At 48.0% G+C, this 22967-nt stretch overlaps 2 protein-coding genes across 2 annotated transcripts; one reads left to right on the top strand and one right to left on the bottom strand.

Annotated features, from left to right (window-relative positions):
* Positions 1 to 691: 691 nt before the first annotated feature.
* LOC125544124 (alpha/beta-Hydrolases superfamily protein) lies at positions 692 to 4023 on the top strand. The gene is made up of 2 exons (XM_048707702.2): positions 692 to 1609; positions 2202 to 4023. The coding sequence occupies exons 1-2, from the start codon at positions 977 to 979 to the stop codon at positions 3591 to 3593; spliced, it is 2025 nt and encodes a 674-aa protein (XP_048563659.2). The 5' UTR covers positions 692 to 976; the 3' UTR covers positions 3594 to 4023.
* Positions 4024 to 9592: 5569 nt separating this feature from the next.
* LOC125544123 (ATP-dependent zinc metalloprotease FTSH 9, chloroplastic/mitochondrial) lies at positions 9593 to 16219 on the bottom strand. The gene is made up of 17 exons (XM_048707701.2): positions 15622 to 16219; positions 14881 to 15034; positions 14349 to 14438; positions 14164 to 14252; positions 13558 to 13681; positions 13259 to 13378; positions 13052 to 13102; positions 12761 to 12822; positions 12366 to 12423; positions 12006 to 12131; positions 11852 to 11932; positions 11574 to 11703; positions 11108 to 11256; positions 10686 to 10967; positions 10523 to 10612; positions 10258 to 10311; positions 9593 to 10172 (listed from the first exon to the last, which is right to left on the bottom strand). Exons 1-17 carry the CDS (start codon positions 16113 to 16115, stop codon positions 10032 to 10034), a joined length of 2295 nt encoding a protein of 764 aa, XP_048563658.1. The 5' UTR covers positions 16116 to 16219; the 3' UTR covers positions 9593 to 10031.
* Positions 16220 to 22967: the final 6748 nt, after the last annotated feature.

The following is a 22967-nucleotide window of genomic DNA, read 5'->3' on the forward strand; positions in this document are numbered from 1 at the left end:
AAACATATTTTATGACATTTTGCGTTGTCATGAGGACGGCATTTTTTTAGGAAGCATGACAAATTCGTCTAGCTCAGTTTCTCTTAGAATTTACCATGCTTATACTAAATAAAATTGCCATCCTCACAACAACCTAAACAGCCATAAAACGTGTGTCTTGTCATGCCCTTCCAGAAAAACGTGAGCACGATAACATTTCCCAAAACATACAGGCACGCAGGCATTCCGTATGCAGGTGGTACAAAAGTCGTACGCAGCAAAAAACAGACACGAAGGAATTAGGAATAATGCCGCGATGGATACCGTTTGGGAAAACAAGGTGCACCTTTCTTGGTCTCTCGGCCGCGGCCCGCGACGGGACGGAGATTCCCATGCTCCATCGTCGACGGCCGCGATTTTTCCTCGGCCGCTTCTTGTGACTGACGGGGACTCTTCACTGCAGCCCGTTCCTGTGTTTACTCCTCTCTTGTTCTATTGTACCCCTATTTTCCGGAACTACCCTCTCGGCCGCGCACATGCTGCGCACGGTGTATCCGTGCATGCAATTTGCTCCCGCAACCGGACCACCTGTCGCCTCTTGATGGTGTCCCGCCCGCATTGATCACAGAATGACACGAGGGTAGGACGGTCATTTCACCTGCTCATATCAGTCTTCCCGCTGTCGTGGCGTCCAAAGAGGCTTGTTTTTCTCTCGGTTTCGCCCACCTCGCTCGCGTGGCCGACCTGTCTCTCTCTCTCTCTCCTTGTTCCTCTACCCGTCTCCGGTATTAAAGCCCCATCGCCGTTCGCCCAACTCCTCCGTGCTCCCCTCCCTTGGGCGCACGGATCGATCGCCGAGGCCGAATCAAATACACCGCCACCAAGAGGCCAGCCCAACCAACGCCAACCACCATCATCCCCGCCCCCGCCTGCGCGCTGGATCCCTTTGCCTAGCAGCGCGGCTCCGGGAGGACCGGTCCATTCCATCCAAGTGCGCATGGTGGCGAGCATTGCCGGGGCGGCGGCGGCGGCGGCGTCGTCCGCGCACGCGCCGGCCGGGCGGCGGGCCAAGAGGGAGCCGGTCCACATGCACGCCGGCATCCGGCGGTCGAGCTCCGAGCCGCACCTCCGCTGCTCCCGCCGCGGCGGGGCCGCGGGCGCGTCGCTCACCACCAGCCGCTCCATCGGCGTCTTCCCCTTCCAGTTCGGCGCCGCGCCGCTGCGCCCGCCGCCGCTCCCCGACGGCGGCGGCGGCGGGGACTACCGGCTCCTCACCGTGTGCGCCGGCGAGACCGACCCGGACCCGGACCCGGAAATGCCGCAGGTCAGGACGCCCGAGGACCACTGGCTGGACCGGCTCCTGGAGCTGCGCTCCCGCTTCCACGACCCCACCAAGCGCTTCTTCACCGACAACGACAACCTCTTCGAGGAGGAGGACGACGACGACTACCACGAGGACGGCGGCTGCGGCGTGAACTGCGATGAGGAGCACACCGCGCCGGAGGCCGATGACAAGTGGGACCGCGAGTCCTTCGTCAAGCTGCTGGCGCGGGCCCCTCCGGGCGATGCCCGGCTGTTCGCGCAGCTGGCCTTCCTCTGCAACATGGCCTACGTCATCCCGGAGATCAAGGTGAGCGCTACGGGAACGATAGAATCGTGGCCGCCCGCCTGGACTTGGACGGCCCGGATCCACCGATCTGGCCGCCGAGTTAGCTCAACTAATAAAAACGCTGGCTTTAATTGCTACGAGAGAGTCGCCGCGCGTACAGGCTGGGAGGTGCCCACTGGCCTGGAGTATTAATTTCTTATTAAGGGATTAATGTTTGCCAGATTTAGGTAGGAAAAGCAAGCGCAGGCAGCACCCGTGTCTTTAATTTCCATCGCCGATTATCTTGGTGGCCGATCTGTCCAGGCACGTAGTAGTAGTCACCAACTTGCGCTTCATCCTTTTTCATTGACAATTTCCTCGTCTAATTAGTGGCCTTTTTCGTTAACCCAAAATACAGAAATCTGTCGTAATCAACACGTAGGAGTAGTTTTCTGGAATCAAGGGTGGCATTTTCGAGGTGGTTGCCTGAAAAGTTTCGTGCCGGTAGCAATTTCTGGGTGTGACTTGTGTATACTGTCATAATCTTCCAGTTGCGGTCAACGATGAAACCATGCAACAATCTACACATTTTTTTTCGTCCTAATTTTGATTTTCGTTGTTGCTGGAATTACAGAGGGCTGAGCTGAGGAAACACTACGGACTCGAGCTGGTGACGTCGTCGGTACAGAAGAAGGCCGAGGCCAGCGCCGTGAGCGCTCAGGTGGACGGCGACTCCACCCGGCCGCCGGGCGACGCGCAGCAGTACGAAGTGGCTGCGGAGCCACAGCCGCGGCGGCCGGTCCGCCGCTCCAACCACCTGGCCTACGAGGTGGCCGCGTCGGCCGCGTCCTACGTCCAAGCGCGGGCCCGCGGCCTGCTCTCGCTCCGCGGGCATCAGCAGCCACCGGCCGGGGAAGAAGACCGGCTGTACAACTCCGGCATGGCGGCCTACGTTGCCGCTTCCACGGTGACGGCGGTGGTGGCCGCCGAGGACGAGGCGCGGCAAGAGGCCGCGCGTGACCTGCGGTCGCCGCTGTCCTCGCCGTGCCAGTGGTTCGTCTGCGACGAGGCCGACATGCGCACCCGCTGCTTCGTCATCCAGGGCTCCGACTCGGTCGCGTCCTGGCAAGCCAACCTCCTCTTCGAGCCCACCGCATTCGAGGACACCGGCGTTCTCGTGCACCGCGGCATCTATGAGGCGGCCAAGGGCATCTACGAGCAGCTCATGCCGGAGATCGTGGAGCACCTGAGGGCGCACAAGGATGGCGCTCGTCTGCGGTTCACGGGGCACTCGCTCGGCGGCAGTCTGGCGCTGCTTGTGAGTCTGATGCTGGTGGCGCGCGGGGTGGTCGGTCCGGAGTCGCTGCTCCCCGTGGTCACCTTCGGAGCGCCGTCGGTGTTCTGCGGCGGGCAGCGCGTGCTGGAGGCGCTCGGCGTCGGCGAGGACCATGTCCGCGCCGTGGCGATGCACCGGGACATCGTGCCTAGGGCATTCTCGTGCCGGTACCCCGGCCATGCCGTCGCCGTGCTCAAGCGGCTCAACGGCGCGCTGCGCACGCACCCCTGCCTCAACAGCCAGAAGGTGCTGTACACGCCGATGGGCACGACGTACATCCTGCAGCCGGACGGCAAGGCGTCGCCGCACCACCCGTTCCTGCCGGAGGGCGCGGCGCTGTTCCGGGTGGCCAACCCGGAGGAGCGCGCGGAGCCGTCGGGGTCGGGGAGGGCCGTGGTGGCCAGCGCCCTGCGCGCGTTCCTCAACTCGCCGCACCCGCTGGAGACGCTGAGCGACCTCTCGGCCTACGGGTCCGAGGGCGCCATCCTCCGAGACCACGAGTCCGGCAACTACTTCCGGGCGCTCTACGCCCTCACCAAGGTGGCGCCCCGCCGGCGGAAGCAGCCGGAGATCGTGTGGAGGCTTCCCGGCGTGGAGCGGCTGCAGCAGTACTGGTGGCCGGGGGTGGCGGGCACCGTGGTCCCGAGGCCGGTGGCCGTCCGCAGCAAGGAGCTGGTATCCGAAGCCTGAATCACTGCAATTCAAGCAGGTTTACATTCTTTTCTTTGGGTTCTTTGATGTGTGGGGCGAATGCATCAATGGTACATACGAGAGTACAGAAATATCAGTCGACTTTCTTGGTGTAGGTTTAGTGTAGTAGAGTAAGTACTCTCTCCGCACCAAAATATAAGACGTTTTTGCAGTTCAAATTTGAACTGAACTGCAAAAACGTCTTATATTTTGGTATAGAGGTAGTACATTGCAAGCGTATGCGTATAGTAGGAGCATTGATGTGGTTTGTTGTCCTGGCTGGTGGCCTGCAAAGTTGTGCAGGCCGCTGAATAATGCAATGGTGATTTGTCAAGGGATCATGTGATTGTGATCCAGTGAACTCCACCTGTAAATTCGTTGTTATATAAAGGAAATGAAATGTTGTTATAAAGGAACAACCCAACGAAAATGACGTGTCTCTTGCTCTGCTACTCATTGCATCCAATGCACCTCTGTATTGTATAGGTCACTTCCCAATTCCTTCGCCATTTGGCTATACGCTCCAAATGGGTTCCTTATAACGGCTCGATATACTTCACTTATCTATGTCCAGTCAATAGTATTTTGGAGGATTAAAATCCTTGGGAATTCTTCCTATGTTAGCTGTTTCATTCAATGTGAATCCTATAAGAATTTTTCAAGGACTTTTTTGTACTATTTCCAGCAGGATTTCTAGCATCCTTTCAAATCTGTTCCAAAGAATCATTTGTTTTTCCTATGATGCGATCAAACAACCTAAAATCATGTAGGATTGAGATGAGTATGACATTCCAATCCTTTGTTTTTCATATTCTCGCATTTTTAGAATCCTACGAATCAAAGAGGCCCTAACATGTTTTGAGTATCTTAATATATATTAGATACAGATTAAAATGAGTGAACAAACATACTAAAACGTTTAGTGTATATGCATATCTGATTTAGAAAAAAGTATAACATCTTATATTTGTGAATGGAGGGAGTACTAGCTTAATGCACACGTGATGCCAAAGAACAACAAACTGGGGTATACTAGTAACATTGGAGAAAACAGAGTAAATAGCATAAAACTACTACTTTACGGGCTAGGGTTTTAAAAAACTACCAATTTTTAATTTTTCTCAGATAACTACCAAGTCAGGGGTCAGCTGTTTCAAAAGACACAAATCGCCGAGTGCTTATCAATTGATCATGATTATGACAGCTGGGGCCCGCACGTAAGATAACCGTTTGTTTGACTGTTTAGTTTGACCGTTAACTTACATGTGGGGCCCATATTCTGTAAAAAATGGAAAAGCAATAAGGTCCCTAAGTTTTCTTAAAAAAAGCAATCGGGTCCCTGATTTTTTTCACAAAAAGCAATCGGGTCCCGGTAAGGAGAAGACGCGCCCGAGGGCGCTGGCAGCTCGCCGGCGGCCAGGTCACGGGCCAGGTGGAAGGAGGCGCCACCGCTTTGCTCGGCGCGAAGGAGGTGCTTCTCCGGCGGGCGACGGGCTGAGTCCACTCCTTGCCGGCCGCTGCTCTTGGCCATGGCGCTCTACCTTGCCCCTTCCGTCGTTTATGTGTCCGCCGCCACGCACAAGAAGAATCCAGCGGCCGTCGTCGCCGAGATGGCCAAGAACCACACCTGCGGCCGCCGTTGACGCCTTTGCCGGCCTCCTCGAGCTCGCCGTTGACGACGATGCGGATGTCATGCGCTGCTGCTGGAGCGCGCGCCTCCCACTGCCGCGGACGAGGCCGGACTCTGGCACGGCCGCCGGAAGGCCCTCGAGCTTCGCACGGCCTCTGTCATGCCTCCTCGTCGCCACCTCCAACACCTGGAGCTTCGGCGAGCTTGTACCACGGCCATGGGGAGGTTGGGGAAGGGAAGGGAGGGGAGGGTCTTCGCCGGCTACGGAAGGGATGGGAGGTCGCCTGCTAGGGAGGAGAGAGGGTCGCCGGCTCGGGAGAGATATCACCGGAGGAGAGGAGAGGAGAGAAGAGCTAGAGGGCTCAGGAAGAGAGGAAGAAGAAAGGGAAGAGGAAGAGGAAGCTTACATGTGAGCCCTACATGTTAGTTAACGGTCAAACACACGATCAAACAGACAGATTGTTTAGGTACGGACCCGACCTGTCATAAACAGGTTTAATTTTTAAACAACGGTCATTTGGGTTTTTTTGAAACAGCCGACCCTTGACTTGGTAGTTATCTGAGAAAAATTAAAAAACTGGTAGTTTTTTGGAACCCTATCCCCTAAAGTAGTAGTTTTATGCTATTTACTCGAGAAAACAAGAGTGCAACTTGCGCGAGATGATCGGTTTAGTGCAAAAAATTATGGAATACACGTGTTCGATGCTAAAACCTGCCTGAACCTACCAATACAGTATTATTTCGCGTCTAACACCGTATAGGGTGCTCACGTAGTCATGCCAACGTAGTTATAACCCACTATCAATGCCCCCCCCCCCCACAGACACACACCACCACCACCATTGCGCTAAATACTTGTAAAAGGCTTCACATTTGCATGTATGTCCCACAATTGCGATGTGTATTCACTCGCAGTGCCTATTGCTTCGTCTTTGTTTCTTCTCTCTCCGGTGACCGGCATCGGAGGTGATGATGGACGACCCTCATCATTGCCTGCTAGGCGAATCAGCACTGTTGTACGGTGAGTCATCCCCCCCCACCCCCCCTTCTGATTATGTCGCCCCTCTCCCACCCATGTTTTGGTTAGGGTTAATCGAAGACATGGTCGTGCATTCAAGTCTTTGTTTTGCATCTCTAATCCACGTAATGACAAAGATATTTGTATGGCTTGACAACATTTACCCCCTGCACTATGAATTGCGTTAGGGTTATTTAGGGGTTTTGTAGGAGGCAACTTTGCCGAGAAATATCGTTGATCAATGACACGAGGCAGCTAATTTAGCAACATTAGTGCTCAAATTTGTTCAGTAATCCTTTGGGACACGTTTTTTTTAGAATTGTAATGTGTTGCAACTGAAAATTTTGTAATGTTGGTTGGCTGAATTTCAGTACAATAGTGCAATTTGTTTACTGAATTTTTTGTGACACATGTAGTACTGCAGTTAACTGAAAATTGTGTGCACTGAATTTTATGCAGTTAGTTAACTGCATTTTTGTGACACTGTGAGTAATGCACTTAAGTGAATTGTTGAATTTGTTGAACTGTCGTATAGTGTGCTGGTTAACTGAACTTCTGAAATACTATGCCATTTACACTTGTACAATTATCTGAATTATTATGACAGTGCATTTCTGAGTTATCTAAATTTATGAACTGAAGTTGTGCTATGTTTTCAATGCAGGATCATTTGATGGTTTGTTTACTGTTTAGATTTATCATAAGTGTTCCTATTGTGAAAGTGGCAGCAACATGACATATATGGATTATGAAGTACTACTTGAGCGCGGGTTTAAAGGTCCGTTGGACACCGCCCGCGCGTACCACGTTTACAAGGAAGCTGCCTCGGTCGCCTCCCCCCCCCCCCCCTCCCTCACACGCGAAACCGCCCCATGCATGCACTACCTATGTTGTTTATACAGGACATCTGCGCGAAGCTCGTTCGTCGTTGCTCTGCTAGAAAATCTCATGTTGTTAGAGAAGATTCTGCCTTGGTACCGGTGTTACCCGAAATGAGACAGTAGACTGGTTTGATAATTTTTAGAGAGACACTTGGTGAATCCTACGGATCAATGATTTTCTCAACAAATTGGAATATGACAGAGCAGTGTCCAACCATGATGTGTATTTGTGCCAGCCTGGCAAGTCTGCTGATGGCCTGAAATTACTGACATGTGATGCATATTGTTGCAACAATAGACCACAAGAACATGCTACTCCTTGTAGACCGTGGTGATACCCTGCAAACATTAACCAAAGACGATGCCCTGTTGGATGGCGTGTATGATTTGCCTAAGGTAATTACAGGAAGGGAAAAGAAAACGTGTGTGCTGATTATAAATACCTCAAAGTCCATTAGGGATGAGATCAAGGACAACAAGGAGGTTTGTGTCATTTAGTGAAGGATTTGATACTGATGTTGCCACTGAAAAAACAGAGGAACAAGTGGATGACAATAGTGAGGAAGAGGCAAAGGGTGAAATTGTAAAAGTTGAAACATATGAGTATTTTAATGAAAGGGGCTTTGAAGTGTCAGATGATGGTGATTTGGTTTAGGCCAATGTAGACTGACATGTTGATGATCATAAGATAAGGAGATCTTACATAACTTTGAAGAACTTGAATAACATGTTGATTGTCACTTGCACATTGATACGTCAATTTTGCATCACTATTTCTTACTATAAATTGATCATCATTATTATTTTGCATGTTATGACACCATTCTTATGCTTATTCCTCTTACTTTGCATGTTGCAAACTTGCAATGGAGGTGGGGGGATTGTCGAAAAACTACAAAAGATTGCCAAAAAGAAAAGCAACAAAGAAAATAATTTAATGAACTATATCATGCACAAAGCCATTCTCAGTCAATCCACTTCACATATCTACAAGCCCTGACATCTTTTGTACATTTAATCATGACATTACTCGATTATGAAGTACATGTGCTCAATGACAAAGCAAGCATGGTCAATGACAATGCTAATATACCTCATTTGGCAGCCCAAAAACCTTCTGCCTTTGTTACTCCCGTCTTTGGCCACATTGCGATCAGGGCCAAGGAGGTGTATGCACTTCGCTGTCTTGCGCTCCACTCCATTGAACTGGGCATCGAACTTGTACTGCAGTAGCCCAAACTCGAATTCCGGCAGCTCCTCTCAAAAATCAAATATTTCCTCTTGAGTTCTAAGTAGCCATGCATATATGAGCGAGAGAGGTAGAGGATTAAGCATATTATTCTTCGATCCCTAGTAGTAGACGGTTGTTGTCTTCCATTCCTTTTCGCCGTCCTTCTAGCCGCCGATGTCGCCCCTCTCACCATAGAGCAATCAGACGTCAAGCAGAGAGATGCCACCCCTGTCGGTCACAGGCCGACGTGATCCACTCGTCCAGGCTCCCTTCCATCACCGATGTCGCCTGCTTAAGGTTAGGGATTTAGGAAGTGGGCTGGGAAATCGAGGGTATTTAGGAATCAAGGTTATAACAATTGCAGTCTTTTTAGCAGTGACATCCCTTTGCCACCCATTGACAGTGGGCCACGGTCACGCCGGCGCAACACACAAACACCCTACATAACGGCGGACGCGAAAGAGCAATGCTACACGTCCGACATTTTTCATCTGTGCTTAGCAATGCTCAACTACCCTTGGATCAAACCCCTACATGAACAACAAACATAGGATGAGGATCAATGCTCAACTACCCTTGGATCAAACCCCTACATGAACAACAAACATAGGATGAGGAGAAATGCTCAACTACTCTTGGATCAAACTCCTACATGAACAACAAACATAGGATAAGGGTGTCGTAGATTTGCTGACCCTAAAAAGTCGTCCGCAAATCAATTCCAAAGATAGCACCGTATTTGCCCTTCCACACAAGTTCAAGCACTCAAAACATGTATTTTGCAACTTTTAGCACTAAACTGATCATCCAACACAAGTTGTACCACCGTCAGGTATTTACCTCTAAATTAAACTAGGACATTAATGCAGAGTTGAAATATGCACTTCTCACTTTATAAACATCCTTCTGTTTTGTAACATGGCCATATGTATCCTCTGGATTTTTTGGAGAAAACTTCACTACAATCTTTTCGCCACTCTTCAATGCTTCCTGGCTGAATATAAACGACTAGTCGACTCACAGCAGACAGGGTAGAAACCGTTTCCATAGGCACTCAGCCTCACGTTACTGAAGCCTGCACCCCCTTTTCTATTGCCGAATCACAGAGCTTTTTTGCTTACATCCTTTTACAACATCAATACATATGAAACCGCCTTGGGGTAAAAACTAAAAAGACAGTACTTGCAGTTTTGAACAGCAAGTTTCTGAAAAGAAAACCAAAACGGAACATGCCAGACATAATAATTGACCACATCCGTGTAACATGTTACGACGCAATAGAGTGAGACAGTTGTATGTGCGATTTCCTTTAAACAATGGCGAGGCATAGAATTGAAAAGAAGAAATAATCTAGAATCCAAAATATGCAATGTCACATCTGTATCGCTTCCCTATCTAAACCAAGTATGATGCACTTCTCAGCTCAGGGGCTCCATGTTGGGTAAAAGGCAGGCTCTGGTGAGTCTCGCCACGTTACAGATATGGCAATAGCTCACAATCATGCAACACCCTCCGATAATCTCATCTTTCAATTTCCTGCATGCCAGCCTAATGGTGCTGAGAAGGAAATGCACCCAAGTTTACCCCCCTTCGCAAAATGGTGAGTAATGACTTTCCAATTACTGTACACGGATTTACAGTGGAAACTACCACCTTGATGCAACAAAAGGTAATATGTCTAAGTTAGCGCAAAGGCTTCTTCTTGGAAGGGAAGCTGTGGTTCTTCTTGGTAGGGATGAACTACTTTGTTGATCTCATCTGCCGTCAGAGTTTCACGCTCCAGCAGAGCATTCGCTAAAGCATGTAATTGCTTCTCATGCTGAAAATAAACTTGGATCAGTCAACACTGAGTTAACCAAAAAAATAAATATGTTGGCAAAAGGCGTCATGGTTGAGAAGCAAACCTTCTTCAGTAAATGTGTCACCCGTTCATAAGCTTCTCTTAGGAGTCTGCCCACCTGCAAGGCCATATGATGATGAGACAAATGCGAGAGAAACAGTAACTACCCTCTGGTAAGTGGAGTTTAAGAGAGGTTCCTGATGCGGCCAATAGCTCGGTATACCGATAGATTATGCAAAAGCACATCATACAGGTCGCTAGCTTATACTGGTCAGTGGTCATATGCTAGAAAAAATGAATTTGTAATCATAAGACCAGTGGAAATGTACCTCTGCATCTATTCTTGATTGCATGTCAACACTTGGTCGTTCTTTTACATGCACAGGACCAATAGCATTACTCATCCCACAGTTTGATACCTACACAGCCAGTCAAGTGACATTAGATACATCTAACAAGAAAATAAACAATCTAAGTGGATGAAATAATCACCATATACTGAGCGAGCTCTGTTGCAGTATGAAGATCATTTCTGGCACCAGTAGTAACATTTTCTTCCCCAAATATAAGCTCTTCAGCAACCCTTCCGCCCATGCAAACATCAAGACGTGCCAGGAGTTGTTTCTTGCTGATAGAAGTCTCATCCTGTGAGGGAAGTTGTGTAACCATTCCAAGGGCAGATCCACGAGGCAGGATAGTTGCCTTGTGAATGGGATGAGCACCCTTGGTATTGAGTGCAACAATAGCATGCCCACTTTCATGGTAGGCAGTAAGCTAAAGAACCAAAAAATAACAAAACTAGTTAGTGCAGAAATTCACATCTTCTTCAGTTTAAAATTTTCAAAGACATGGATGCTACAATTACTAGTTCAAGCGTGCTTAAGAAAAAGGAAAAACAACTTGAACAAGCATGCCTTTCTTGATTCATCAGAGATGAACATTGATTTCCTCTCAGTTCCCATGATGATACGATCTTTGGCAAACTCCAATTGTGAAGCAGTCAACTTGTCAGCACCTTCAACGGCAGCCTTAATTGCTGCAATGTTTACCAGGTTCGCAAGGTCTAACATTAAAAGGAAAAAAGATGAGTCGGTATGAGTCTCACCACCACAGCACAAATATTGCTGCCAAATTTTATAGCACCTTAGGTAAGACATTTATTATTTTATTCTAATGGAAAATACGTGGAATGCCATGGATTTATAAGTGTTACAAGTTAGGACTTAATAAAATGGTGACGCAGCAAAAAGAATAGGAATCCAGCTGCTGATGAAAAAACACTATCCTATCGCTAGAAACACCCCATAGTCCACACGCTTAGATGATGTAATGCTACAATTATCATTTCGCTGAGATAGTACAAAGGAAAGTTGTACGCACCAGCCCCATTAAAGCCAGGGGTACTGCGGGCGATTGCATTGACATTCACATCACTGCCCACAGGCTTGTCTTGCAAATAGAGCTCCAGAATATCTTGGCGTCCTCGCACATCAGGACTAGGGACAACAATCTAGTAACCAATACCAGCAGAACTAAATGAAATTACATATTTATACAAAAATAATTACAATAAATCAATATGTAATTGCTGTTCTATATAAAAAAAGAATTGATGATAATGGTTGTGAAGATAAAAAAAACTACTCAAGAAAACTTACATGTCTATCAAATCTACCAGGTCTCGTAAGTGCTGGATCAAGAATGTCTGGTAAATTTGTCGCAGCCATTACTATTATTCCCTGTACATATCGATTGTAAACTAGGGTTAGACAAAGTTCTACAGCACTTTGTTCACTTATGTGATAATGTTACCTCATTTTGTTCAAAACCATCCATCTCAACAAGAAGTTGATGCAATGTTTTCTTTGTGTGGCCTTCCCACTGTTTTCTAGTTGATCCCACTGCATCTATTTCATCAATGAAAACAATACATGGTGCCTGTAAAAAGGAACAATAAAAAGTTACTCACACAAAAGATATTATCATTACGAAGGTACATCATTTTTCACTGATAAAACAAATTAAGCTTCACCAATTTGTCTGTTGAGGAGGAGATGAAAAGGGAATCACAATTGAGCATTTCCCGTAAGCTAAAACAGCGCAGAGAGCGCTCAATTTATAGAAGGAAATGCTGGAGCTAAGCTCAGGCAACGGAAGAGAAGGGTAAAGCACCTTTTTCTTTGCAGCTTGAAACAAGGATCTCACCCTACGAGCACCAACACCAACAAACCTGACAAGATACAATGTCAGTAAATTCTGATTAAACAAGAAGACATGAAAGTGGGATAGGGATACAACTTAAGGTAGTTCCATTAGTAAATTACAAATGCTTCACTAGCTTGACTCATCCATGCCTAATAAATATCATCTCAGTAGTGCTTCGACATAAATCCAGAATGATCTCAAATTGCAGCACATGCAATGGTACAATGCCAGAAAGTCAAATTCTGAGGTCATGCAACGAATTGCGGCACATAGGCAAATTTTGAAATTCACAGTTAGCACTCTAAGGCCACCAAATATACAAGGAAAATATAAGTCCAATATCATAATAGAAGAGATCTTACATTTCCTCAAATTCAGAACCTGCTCGGTAAAAGAACGGCACACCAGCTTCCCCAGCAATGGCCTAAATCACAAAGGTAGCTCTAGTAAGGTATGCATTTACCAAGGAACTGACTAGCAAATAGCTAGAAACGCCTGATAATAGAAGACTTGGTTTTGAAAGCTAAACAGAGAAACATATTTTTTTAATGTAGAAACACAAGTACAAAGCACAGCAAGGGCTGGGCTGATGAGTTTCTTTACTCAGTTCAAAATACATGAAGCAACAAATTATTCTTCCAGGAAAATTGTACCTTAGCAAGCAGCGTTTTCCCAGTTCCTGGAGCTCCAGTTAAAAGTATTCCCTACAAAATACATTTTTAATCATATAAAGGTTCTATTGAACCAGTATTCCATAAAATATATATTGCCCTACAAAGATGTATATCTGGTATATCCCATACAGCAAAGTACATAGCAGATTGAAAATGTATCTTGCAGATTGATATAGAACAAATTACCTTTGGTAACTTTCCACCGAGGCGAGTAAACTTCATAGGATTCCTTAGATACTCAACAACCTCCTCAAGTTCTTTCTTTGCATCATCACAGCCTTTGACATCTTTAAATGTCTTCACATTCTGCATATAAAACAGTATAAAGGGATCATGCGGAATATACATATGTTTACTCTCATTTTCGCACTGAGCAATTGTACCCAGCCAATGAGGCATATATACAATAAAAGGAAACATGAAATGCACCCAGTAATTGTATTTTTGCACAACTGACAGTGGAACAAGACATCATCATATCACACCTTCTCAGGCGTTATATCCTTATTCAACTCTTTTGCAGAATATGATGAACTGGAACCGACACCAGATGCGCCTATTCCACCTAGGCTACCAATATACTTTTGAAGCGCAGCAGCACCCATTACCCTGAAACAAAATGTTTGATTACTACAAGAAACTGACATAAAAAAGATGCTCAAGATTAAACAGAGTTTATCTCTGTCAAGTAAACCAAAAACTAATCCAAACAGTTGTCCATCGAATAAGGACTGGAAATGAGTTTGTCCAACAGAAAATATAACAGGACTTCAACAAGCTGTCTATAGACATATCATCACAGGAAGCAACTATTGGCATAACAACTCCGGCTATGGCACAAACAATGCATGACTTGAAACACCAGGAACAGAGGTATCAGAATTCCTGTTTGAAACCTTAAATCATGAAACTTAAATCTCAGCTGCACTATGCAAGGAACTTCAAGGCAAATACAGCCTAGTTAACCTTAAAGAGTCATTAAGACAAGCAAGAAAACAAAATATAGAAGCTTGACATAAACATGAACCAATAGATGACATATTTAAAAGCTCCAGAGATTAGAGTCATGACTTATGGAAGGTTGAGCATACCACATAAATCCAACAGCAACTGTGAACAAGATAGTCGAGAAAATCTCTTGAGCAAACCGAGTTGATCTACCAGTAGCTTTAGGATCAACCTAATGATGGCACAGATAGGCAAACATTATTGGGATCATATGGTGAAAGCAATAACTGCCCCATATTGGCATACTCTGAAGGTTGAGCGAACTTACCATTACTACATGTAATGGTTGCTTGTCAGATATCCCGGGATTCGAGAAAGGCTTGTCCTCCCCAGATACACGTTGCTTCAATTCTTGCAACTACTGACGTAAATGTATATAAGCCAAAGAGTGGGTTACAACATGGTGACTAATATTTCAAAATATGACAATATACAAATAAACAAGATAGGAGGAAAATTTATGCAAAAATCAGCGATAATAAATATGGATCGGAGGGAGTACATTAAAAATAGAGGCTTTAAGCTTTTGTTGTTCAAGATGATAGAAATATACTGAAGAACTGAAACAGCGTTGATTGAACCGAGTATCTCAATTTATGCATTGTTTTCTTGAATAACCAGAAGAAGAGTAAGAAAAATGAAGTATTTCAGCACCAGGACATAATGGAATTTCATCAAGTGCCATATTGTCGGCAATCTCACCAAGTTCATAAGCAGGATAGTTTTCAAGCTGCATCGACTGAGTAGGAAAATGTGAAATCTTGACTGACATACACGATAGGCTTGCAAAGGAAACTTACCAGAGCTGGTAGCGTTGCTGAACGCCCAGACCGCTCATCTGGTAGGTAATCAGCTATAGCGTTGGTGAGAATAAGAGCTCGAAGGTACTCTGCAACCCCCTTGCTATCTACCGCATGACTTCTTTGCTCGATTCTTTTGATGACATCTTCTGGGCTGCCAAGATGGAATTTAAGAACCACATCATTCTTTAAAATCTATATAAATAGGACACTGGACCACAATGCAATGTGCAAAGAAAAACAAAAGGAACAAGTAACCTGTTTCTACCATTCCAATTAATTATTTCAGTAGCATCAAAAGATAGCAGGAAAAGTACATTGTTCCACATCACGTATCAATCACAGCATTATTTAGGTGCCATGAAACCAAATGCCACTGAATTTGGCTATTTAGCTACAAATTTCACGGTTTCCTAGATTTAAGATTGTGCAAAGTAATGGTCGCAAACTTGAACTAATGAATGACTAATGAACTCGATTGCGTAATGCTAAATTGGTAAAAAAAACATATTTATCATGGATCCAGAATCCATTCAACATCAGAAAAGCTAGAATTGATATCTTCTTAAAACTTGGTTGCGACCGTGTTATTAGGTAAGTCAATAGTCCAGCCCTATGGATTAGCAAGTAATCCCCTGATACTCAGCCACCAAGAAACACATTTTCCAAATGTCTCCAAAGCAGCACCCATTTGAGTTGACTCGTCAGAAAACATCAAAGAATCGTTGTCGTGGAGCGCACCTAAACTTGTTGAGTTCGTGGAGCAGCGCGCTCTGCTTGGCAGGGTCCTTGGGGTGAGCGTCGGCGTCATCGATCAAGCGCTGCAGGCGTCGGTCGGGGCGCCAGAACGGCCACCAGCTCATCCAATCGCCAGACACCACCCAGTCGAAAAACCTCTTGGCCGCCTCGACCACCGCGGCCGCGAAAGCCACGGCCCAAACCCTAGCCTTATCCACCAGGTCCTCGAGCTCCTCCTTCCCGTCCTGGGCAGCGGGGCCCGTGTCGACCTCCGCCTCCGGAGCGGCCGCCGCCGCAGCCGCCGCGGGAGGCTCGGGGGACGGAGAGGGGGGAGGCTGGGGTCCGTCGGCGGCCAATGCGCGGAGGGGGAGCGGGGGGCGGCGGTGGTAGCAGGAGCGAGGGAAGGAGACGGACGCGGGGGCTGGTGGCGGCCGGCGGCGAGGGGGCAGGGGCGAGGGGAGAGGGCGGAGGAGGAGGGAGGCCTGGAGGGCGCTCATGGCGGCGGCGCCGAAGGCGGAGTGAGGCGGCCGGCGCCGGCGAGGTGGGAGACGCGTGAGTCGTGACTTGCAGGAGAGGGGAGGAGGGGGAGGGAGGGAGGGGGTTTCCCTGGGAGCGTTTTCTGTTTGTGTTTTTTCCCTTTTCACTTCTCGGTGGGCTCCGTTTCGATTCTAGTGGACACGAGGAGTAGCCTTATCGCCAGCGAGCACACAGAGGCGGTTCGGTCGTTGGCAGCATTCACGCCAACCGTTGGTTCGGAGACGAGCGACGTGGACGGACGGCTCAGCTTAAAGGACGATGTCGTCGATGGGACTCTGCTCCATGGCCTCGTGGGCTCGGGGTCGGTGCTGGATTTGAGCTCGCCTTGGCACTCACGTTCAAGCAAGGGACCGGATTCTCTATCTCATGCACGCATACAGAAAGCACACATGCAATGCAATAGTAAAAAAGACACATAAGATCATCTTCGGCCGGACTCCGTCAATCCGATCTCTCAAACGCCCGCATACGCGACCGAATGAGTCCGCGGACAGTAACCGGTAACGCCTCAAATTTGCTACTTTGCATCTGAGCTCCATCGTCGTCATATCAAGGCAAGGGTGTTCTGTGCAGCATATGGAAGAGAAGAGACACTTCTTCACAGATTTTAGACATGCCCACACTTAGCCTTGTTTTGGAAGCTCTTGCGCTCGAAGAAAGGAGTTGCGGTGGCGGCCCCACTGTGTCATATCGACTCCTTGAGTGCACTGTCCTCATGGATGTTAGGATGGTTCGCGGAAGCAAGGGATGATGAGAGGGCAACGATGATTCAAGCTTGCTACGGATTGTGGTTGGCAAGGAACGAGGCGAAAGATGGTAAGAAAATAGCATCGTCACATGAAATAATGACATCTGTGTGTGCGTACATGGCGGAGTGGCTCGTTGTTCACAAGAAGGAGGCTTCGGTCGTCAAGACGAAAGAAACATTCAAGTGGACACCACCGGAGGAAGGATGGATCAAAGGTAATGCGGATGGGGCGGTGTCCAAGCCTGGCGACAAAGGTGGTGCACGAGTTATTCTGCGAGGCCACTCCGGTGATTTTTGAGCGGCGGCTTGCCATGTCTACCGCCATGAAACAGAGCTGGGGAGAGTGGAGATCCTCGCATGCAAAAGAGCTTGGAGCTGGCCGCTGAGATCAACGTGAGAAAACTGCATCTAGAGAAGGACAACAAATCGGTGGCGGTGATGCTATAGGAAAGAGAGAAGAACTTGGCTCCCGTGGGGCCAAGAGTGGAGGAGATCAAAGAGATGTTTCGCTTCTCTGATGAGGGGAAAGTATCTTGGGTTGGTCGTTCTGTGAATTCTGCCGCTCACAAGTTAGCGAAAGTAGGAGTAGAAGATGAACTGTGTAACGTTTGGCTTATGGTGCTTCCAAATTTCATTCTTTCGGTGGTCTCTGAGGAGATCTTAGGCATGTTTTAATTAAATAAAGCAGCAGTTACCCTAAAAAACTTAGATCCATACAAAGCATGCAAAAGAAATCCTATGTACTATATACTACGTGCTACCCTAGCTATCTTCGTCGTCGGAGATGTCCATGACGTCGGCGACGGGCGTCGGGTGGACGGGCGCATAGAAGGGCTCCAACTCTTCCTCCCCCTCCTTACTTGTTGCTTTGCCTGCATATCTGCGTCTCTAGCGTTCCCCACATCCTCCTCCTCCTCCAACTCCTCCTCCGGGTCCACTACATCCAGAGGTAGCCCCGCGGCGATCCGGGCTTCGCGCCTTGCCCAGATCTGCTCAAGGAGCTGCAGCCGGTGCTCCGGCGTTAGAAATGGGTAGCTCCTCATCCGGTGGCGTGGGGGCATGGTTGCTAGTGGTAGCGAACGGGGAGTGGAAAACGGCGGCGACGACGGAGGGAGGAGGAAAATGTGGAGGGGTGGGTTTTTGGTGTCGGCGGTCGGCTTAAACAGATGGTCTAGGCACTACACAGCATGCCGGAGCGGTGCCACGCGGTGACATGGGTCGGACGGAGGAGACGAGTTTCAGATCATCGGGTTTTAGACTATTTTCACGTGGGATCCCAGCGTCAATCTGATGTGGCGGACGCATCCGAGCGCCCCCATATCCATCTCATATTTGGTCTTGATATGAGGGGTGTTGGTCAGCCCAGGCGTTTGAGGCGCCTGTCTGGGTCGACTTTTTGCGACTGCTCAGTGACCGAGCCATCCGCCCGAGTGTTTCAGGCGAGTTTGAGGTGTCCGACTGTAGATGCTTTAAAGAAATGAATGAATGAGATCCACACCCTAAGAGCATCTAGAGCCGGACAAAGCAAATCCGGCGCCCTAAAAGTGTGTGGACCCAGTGACCGATCACCCTCAAAAAATGTCCGCGTCCACCACTGTGTACCTTATATCCGGACCCCAAATCCATGCTAAACATGCGACATGGGAGAAACTACGTTGATCATTGATGACCCACAAGTATAGAGGATCGCGACAGAATCGAGGTAGTATTTCACCCAAATTTATTGATTTGATACAAGGGTAGCCAAAGAATATTTATGAGTCATAGCAGTTGAGTTGTCAATTCAACCATTCCTGGAAAGTTAATTCTCAGCATCAAAGTGTTTAGTAGCATAGTAGTATGATAGTTTGATAGTAGCAGTAACAATAGCAATAGTAACGATAACAGTGACAGTAACAGTGGCAGTTTTGTAGTGATTGTAACAACAGCAACAACAGTGATAACTTAGCAAAGACAATATGAGCAAAGCGTAGGCATTGGATCAGTGATTGATATTTGTATGGATGGCATTCATCATGTAACAGTCACAACCTAAAGCGATACACAATAGCTCCAGTTCATCAATTCAATATAGGCATGTATTTTGTATACAATCATACATGTTTATAATAAGAACTTGCATGCCAACTTTTGTGCTACCCTCCCGTGGCAGCGGGGTCGATAAGGAAATTTAAGGGATATTAAGGCCTCCTTTTAATAGAGAACCAGATCAAAGCATTAACACACGATGAATACATGAACTACTCGAATTATAGTCATCCCCGGAGAGTATCCCAATTATTGTCACTTTGGGGTCTACAGTTACGAACAATAACAAGTGCATACAACTAGCAAATTGGATCAAGAACTCAAATATATTCATGATAGCATAGAGGGTTCAGATCTGAAATCATGACACTCGGGTCGTAGCGACGAGCATTGAGCATAGCAAAGTCATAGCAACATCCATCTTAGAACATAATGGATATTAGGGATCAAGCCCTAACAAATTGACTTGATTACATGATCAATATCATCCAATCTCATCACCGTCTAGCAAGCCTACGAAGGAATTACTAACTCCCGGTGATGAGCATCATGTAATTGTTGATGAAGAAGGGTTGATGATGACGACGGTGACGAATCCCCCTTTCCGGAGCCCCTGACGGACTCCAGAAAACCCTCCTGATGAAGAATAGGAGGTGGTGGCGGCTCCGTATCGTAAAACGCGATGAAACTTCTTCTATTTTTTTCTCGGGAAGACATAATTTACAGGCTTGGGATTAGGTCAGACGGAGCCTCGTGGGCCCCACAAGACATTAGAGCATGCCCTGGGGGTAGGCGTGCCCTGTGGCCTTGTGGGTAGCAGGTGGGTCCCGTCTAATGGATCTTCGTTCCAGTACTTTTATTTATTCAGTAAAAAATCTCCGTAAAGTTTCATCCGATTATGAGAACTTTTATTTGTGCACAAAAACAACATCATGGTAGTTCTGCTGAAAACATCATCAGTCTGGATTAGTTTCATTCAAATCATGCAAATTAGAGTCCAAAACAAGAGCAATAGTGTTTGGACCGTCTAGCAAGCCTACGAAGGAATTACTAACTCCCGGTGATGAGCATCATGGAATTGTTGATGAAGAAGGGTTGATGATGACGACGGTGACGAATCTGTTGGGGATCCTAGCAGAAATTTAAAATTTTCTATGCATCACCAAGATCAATCTATGGAGTAATCTAGCAATGAGGGGAAGGGGAGTGCATCTACATACCCTTGTAGATCTCTAAGCGGAAGCGTTGCAAGAACGCGGATGAAGGAGTCGTACTCGCAGCGATTCAGATCGCGGTTGACTCCGATCTAAGCGCCGAACAACGGCGCCTCCGTGTTCAACACGCGTGCAGTCCGGTGACGTCTCCCACGCCTTGATCCAGCAAGGGGAGAAGGAGAGGTTGGGGAAGACTCCGTCCAGCAGCAGCACGACGGCGTGGTGGTGAAGGAGGAGCGTGGCAATTCTGCAGGGCTTCGCCAAGCACCGCGGGAGAGGAGGAGGACTTAGGAGAGGGGGAGGGCTGCGCCAGAACTTGGGTGCTGCTCCCCTCCCACCCCCCACATATATATAGGGGCAAGGGAGAGGGGGGTCGTCCCCCTCAGATCCAATCTGAGGAGGGGGCGGCGGCCAGGGGGGTTGCCTTGCCCCCCAAGGCAAGGGGGGCGCCCCCTTTTAGGGTTCCCCCAAACCCTAGGCGCATGGGCCCTAGGGGGGGAGGCGCTCAGCCCACTAAGGGGCTGGTCCCTCTCCACACACAGCCCATAGGGCCCTCCGGGGCAGGTGGACCCTCCCGGTGGACCCCCGGAACCCCTTCGGTGGTCCCGGTACAATACCGGTAACCCCCCGAATTATTTCGGTGACCGTATGATGACTTCCCATATATAAATCTTTACCTCCGGACCATTCCGGAACTCCTCGTGACGTCTGGGATCTCATCCGGGACTCCGAACAACATTCGGTGACCACGTACATCTATTCCCTATAACCCTAGCGTCATCGAACCTTAAGTGTGTAGACCCTACGGGCTCGGGAGTCATGCAGACATGGCCGAGACAACTCTCCGGTCAATAACCAACAACGGGATATGGATACCCATGTTGGCTCCCACATGCTCCACGATGATCTAACCGGATGAACCATGATGTCAAGGATTCAATCAATCCCGTATACAATTCCCTTTGTCTATCGGTACGATACTTGCCCGAGATTCGATCGTCGGTATCCCGATACCTTGTTCAATCTCGTTACCGGCAAGTCTCTTTACTCGTTCTGTAACACATCATCACATGATCAACTCCTTGGTCACATTGTTCATATTATGATGATGTCCTACTGAGTGGGCCCAGAGATACCTCTCCGTTACACGGAGTGACACATCCCAGTCTCGATTCGTGCCAACCCAACAGACACTTTCAGAGATACCCGTAGTGCACCTTTATAGCCACCCAGTTACGTTGTGACGTTTGGCACACCCAAAGCACTCCTACGGTATCCGGGAGTTGCACAATCTCATGGTCTAAGGAAATGATACTTGACATTAGAAAAGCTTTAGCATACGAACTACACGATCTTGTGCTAGGCTTAGGATTGGGTCTTGTCCATCACATCATTCTCCTAATGATGTGATCCCGTTATCAACGACATCCAATGTCCATGGTCAGGAAACCGTAACCATCTATTGATCAATGAGCTAGTCAACTATAGGCTTACTAGGGACATGGTGTTGTCTATGTATCCACACATGTATCTGAGTTTCCTATCAATACAATTCTAGCATGGATAATAAACGATTATCATGAACAATGAAATATGATATAATAATAACTAATTTATTATTGCCTCTAGGGCATATTTCCAACAGAATCCCCCTTTTCAGAGCCCCTGACGGACTCCAAAACAACCCTCCTAATAAAGAACAGGAGGTGGTGGCGGCTCCGTATCGTAAAACACGATGAAACTTCTTCTATTTTTTTCTCGGCAAGACAGAATTTACATGCTTGGGATTAGGTCACACGGAGCCTCGTGGGCCCCACAAGACATTAGAGCACGCCCTGGGGGGTAGGCGTACTTGCCGCTTTGCCTGCATATCTGCGTCTCTAGCGTCCCCCACATCCTCCTCCTCCTCCTCCTCCTCCAACTCCTCCTCCGGGTCCACTACATCCAGAGGTAGCCCCACGGCGATTCGGGCTTTGCGCCTTGCCTGGATCTGCTCAAGGAGCTGCAGCCGGCGCTCCGGCATTAGAAATGGGTAGCTCCTCATCCGGTGGCGTGGGGGCATGGCTGCTAGTGGTAGCGAACGGGGAGTGGAAAACAACGGCGGCGATGGAGGGAGGAGGAAATGTGGAGGGGTGGGTTTTTGGTGTCGGCGGTCGGTGGTCGGCTTAAACAGATGGTCTAGGCACTACACAGCATGCCGGAGCGGTGCCACGCGGTGACATGGGTCCGACGGAGGAGACGAGCTTCAGACCGTCGGGTTTTAGACTATTTTCATGTGGGATCCCAGCGTCAGTCTGATGTGGCGGACGCGTCCGAGCGCCCCCATATCCGTCTCATATTTGGTCTTGATATGAGGGGTGTCGGTCAGCCCAGGCGTTTGAGGCGCCCGTCTGGGTCGACTTTTCACGACTGCTCAGTGACCGAGCCATCCGCCCGAGTGTTTCAGGCGAGTTTGAGGCGTCCGACTGTAGATGCTCCAAAGAAATGAATGAATGAGATCCGCACCCTAAGAGCATCTAGAGCCGGACAAAGCAAATCCGGCGCCCTAAATGTCTGTGGACCCAGTGACCGATCACCCTCCAAAAATGTCTGTGTCCACCATCGTGTACCTTATATCCGGACCCCAAATCCATGCTAAAAATGCGACATGGGAGAAACTACATTGATCATTGATGACCCACAAGTATAGAGGATCGCGGCAGAATCGAGGTAGTATTTCACCCAAATTTATTGATTCGATACAAGGGTAGCCAAAGAATATTTATGAGTCACAGCAGTTGAGTTGTTAATTCAACCATTCCTGGAAAGTTAATTCTCAGCAT

This window comes from Triticum urartu, chromosome 3A (assembly GCF_056163025.1).
Source record: "Triticum urartu cultivar PI428250 chromosome 3A, HENAU_Tu73, whole genome shotgun sequence".
Classification (NCBI taxonomy): Eukaryota; Viridiplantae; Streptophyta; class Magnoliopsida; order Poales; family Poaceae; genus Triticum; species Triticum urartu.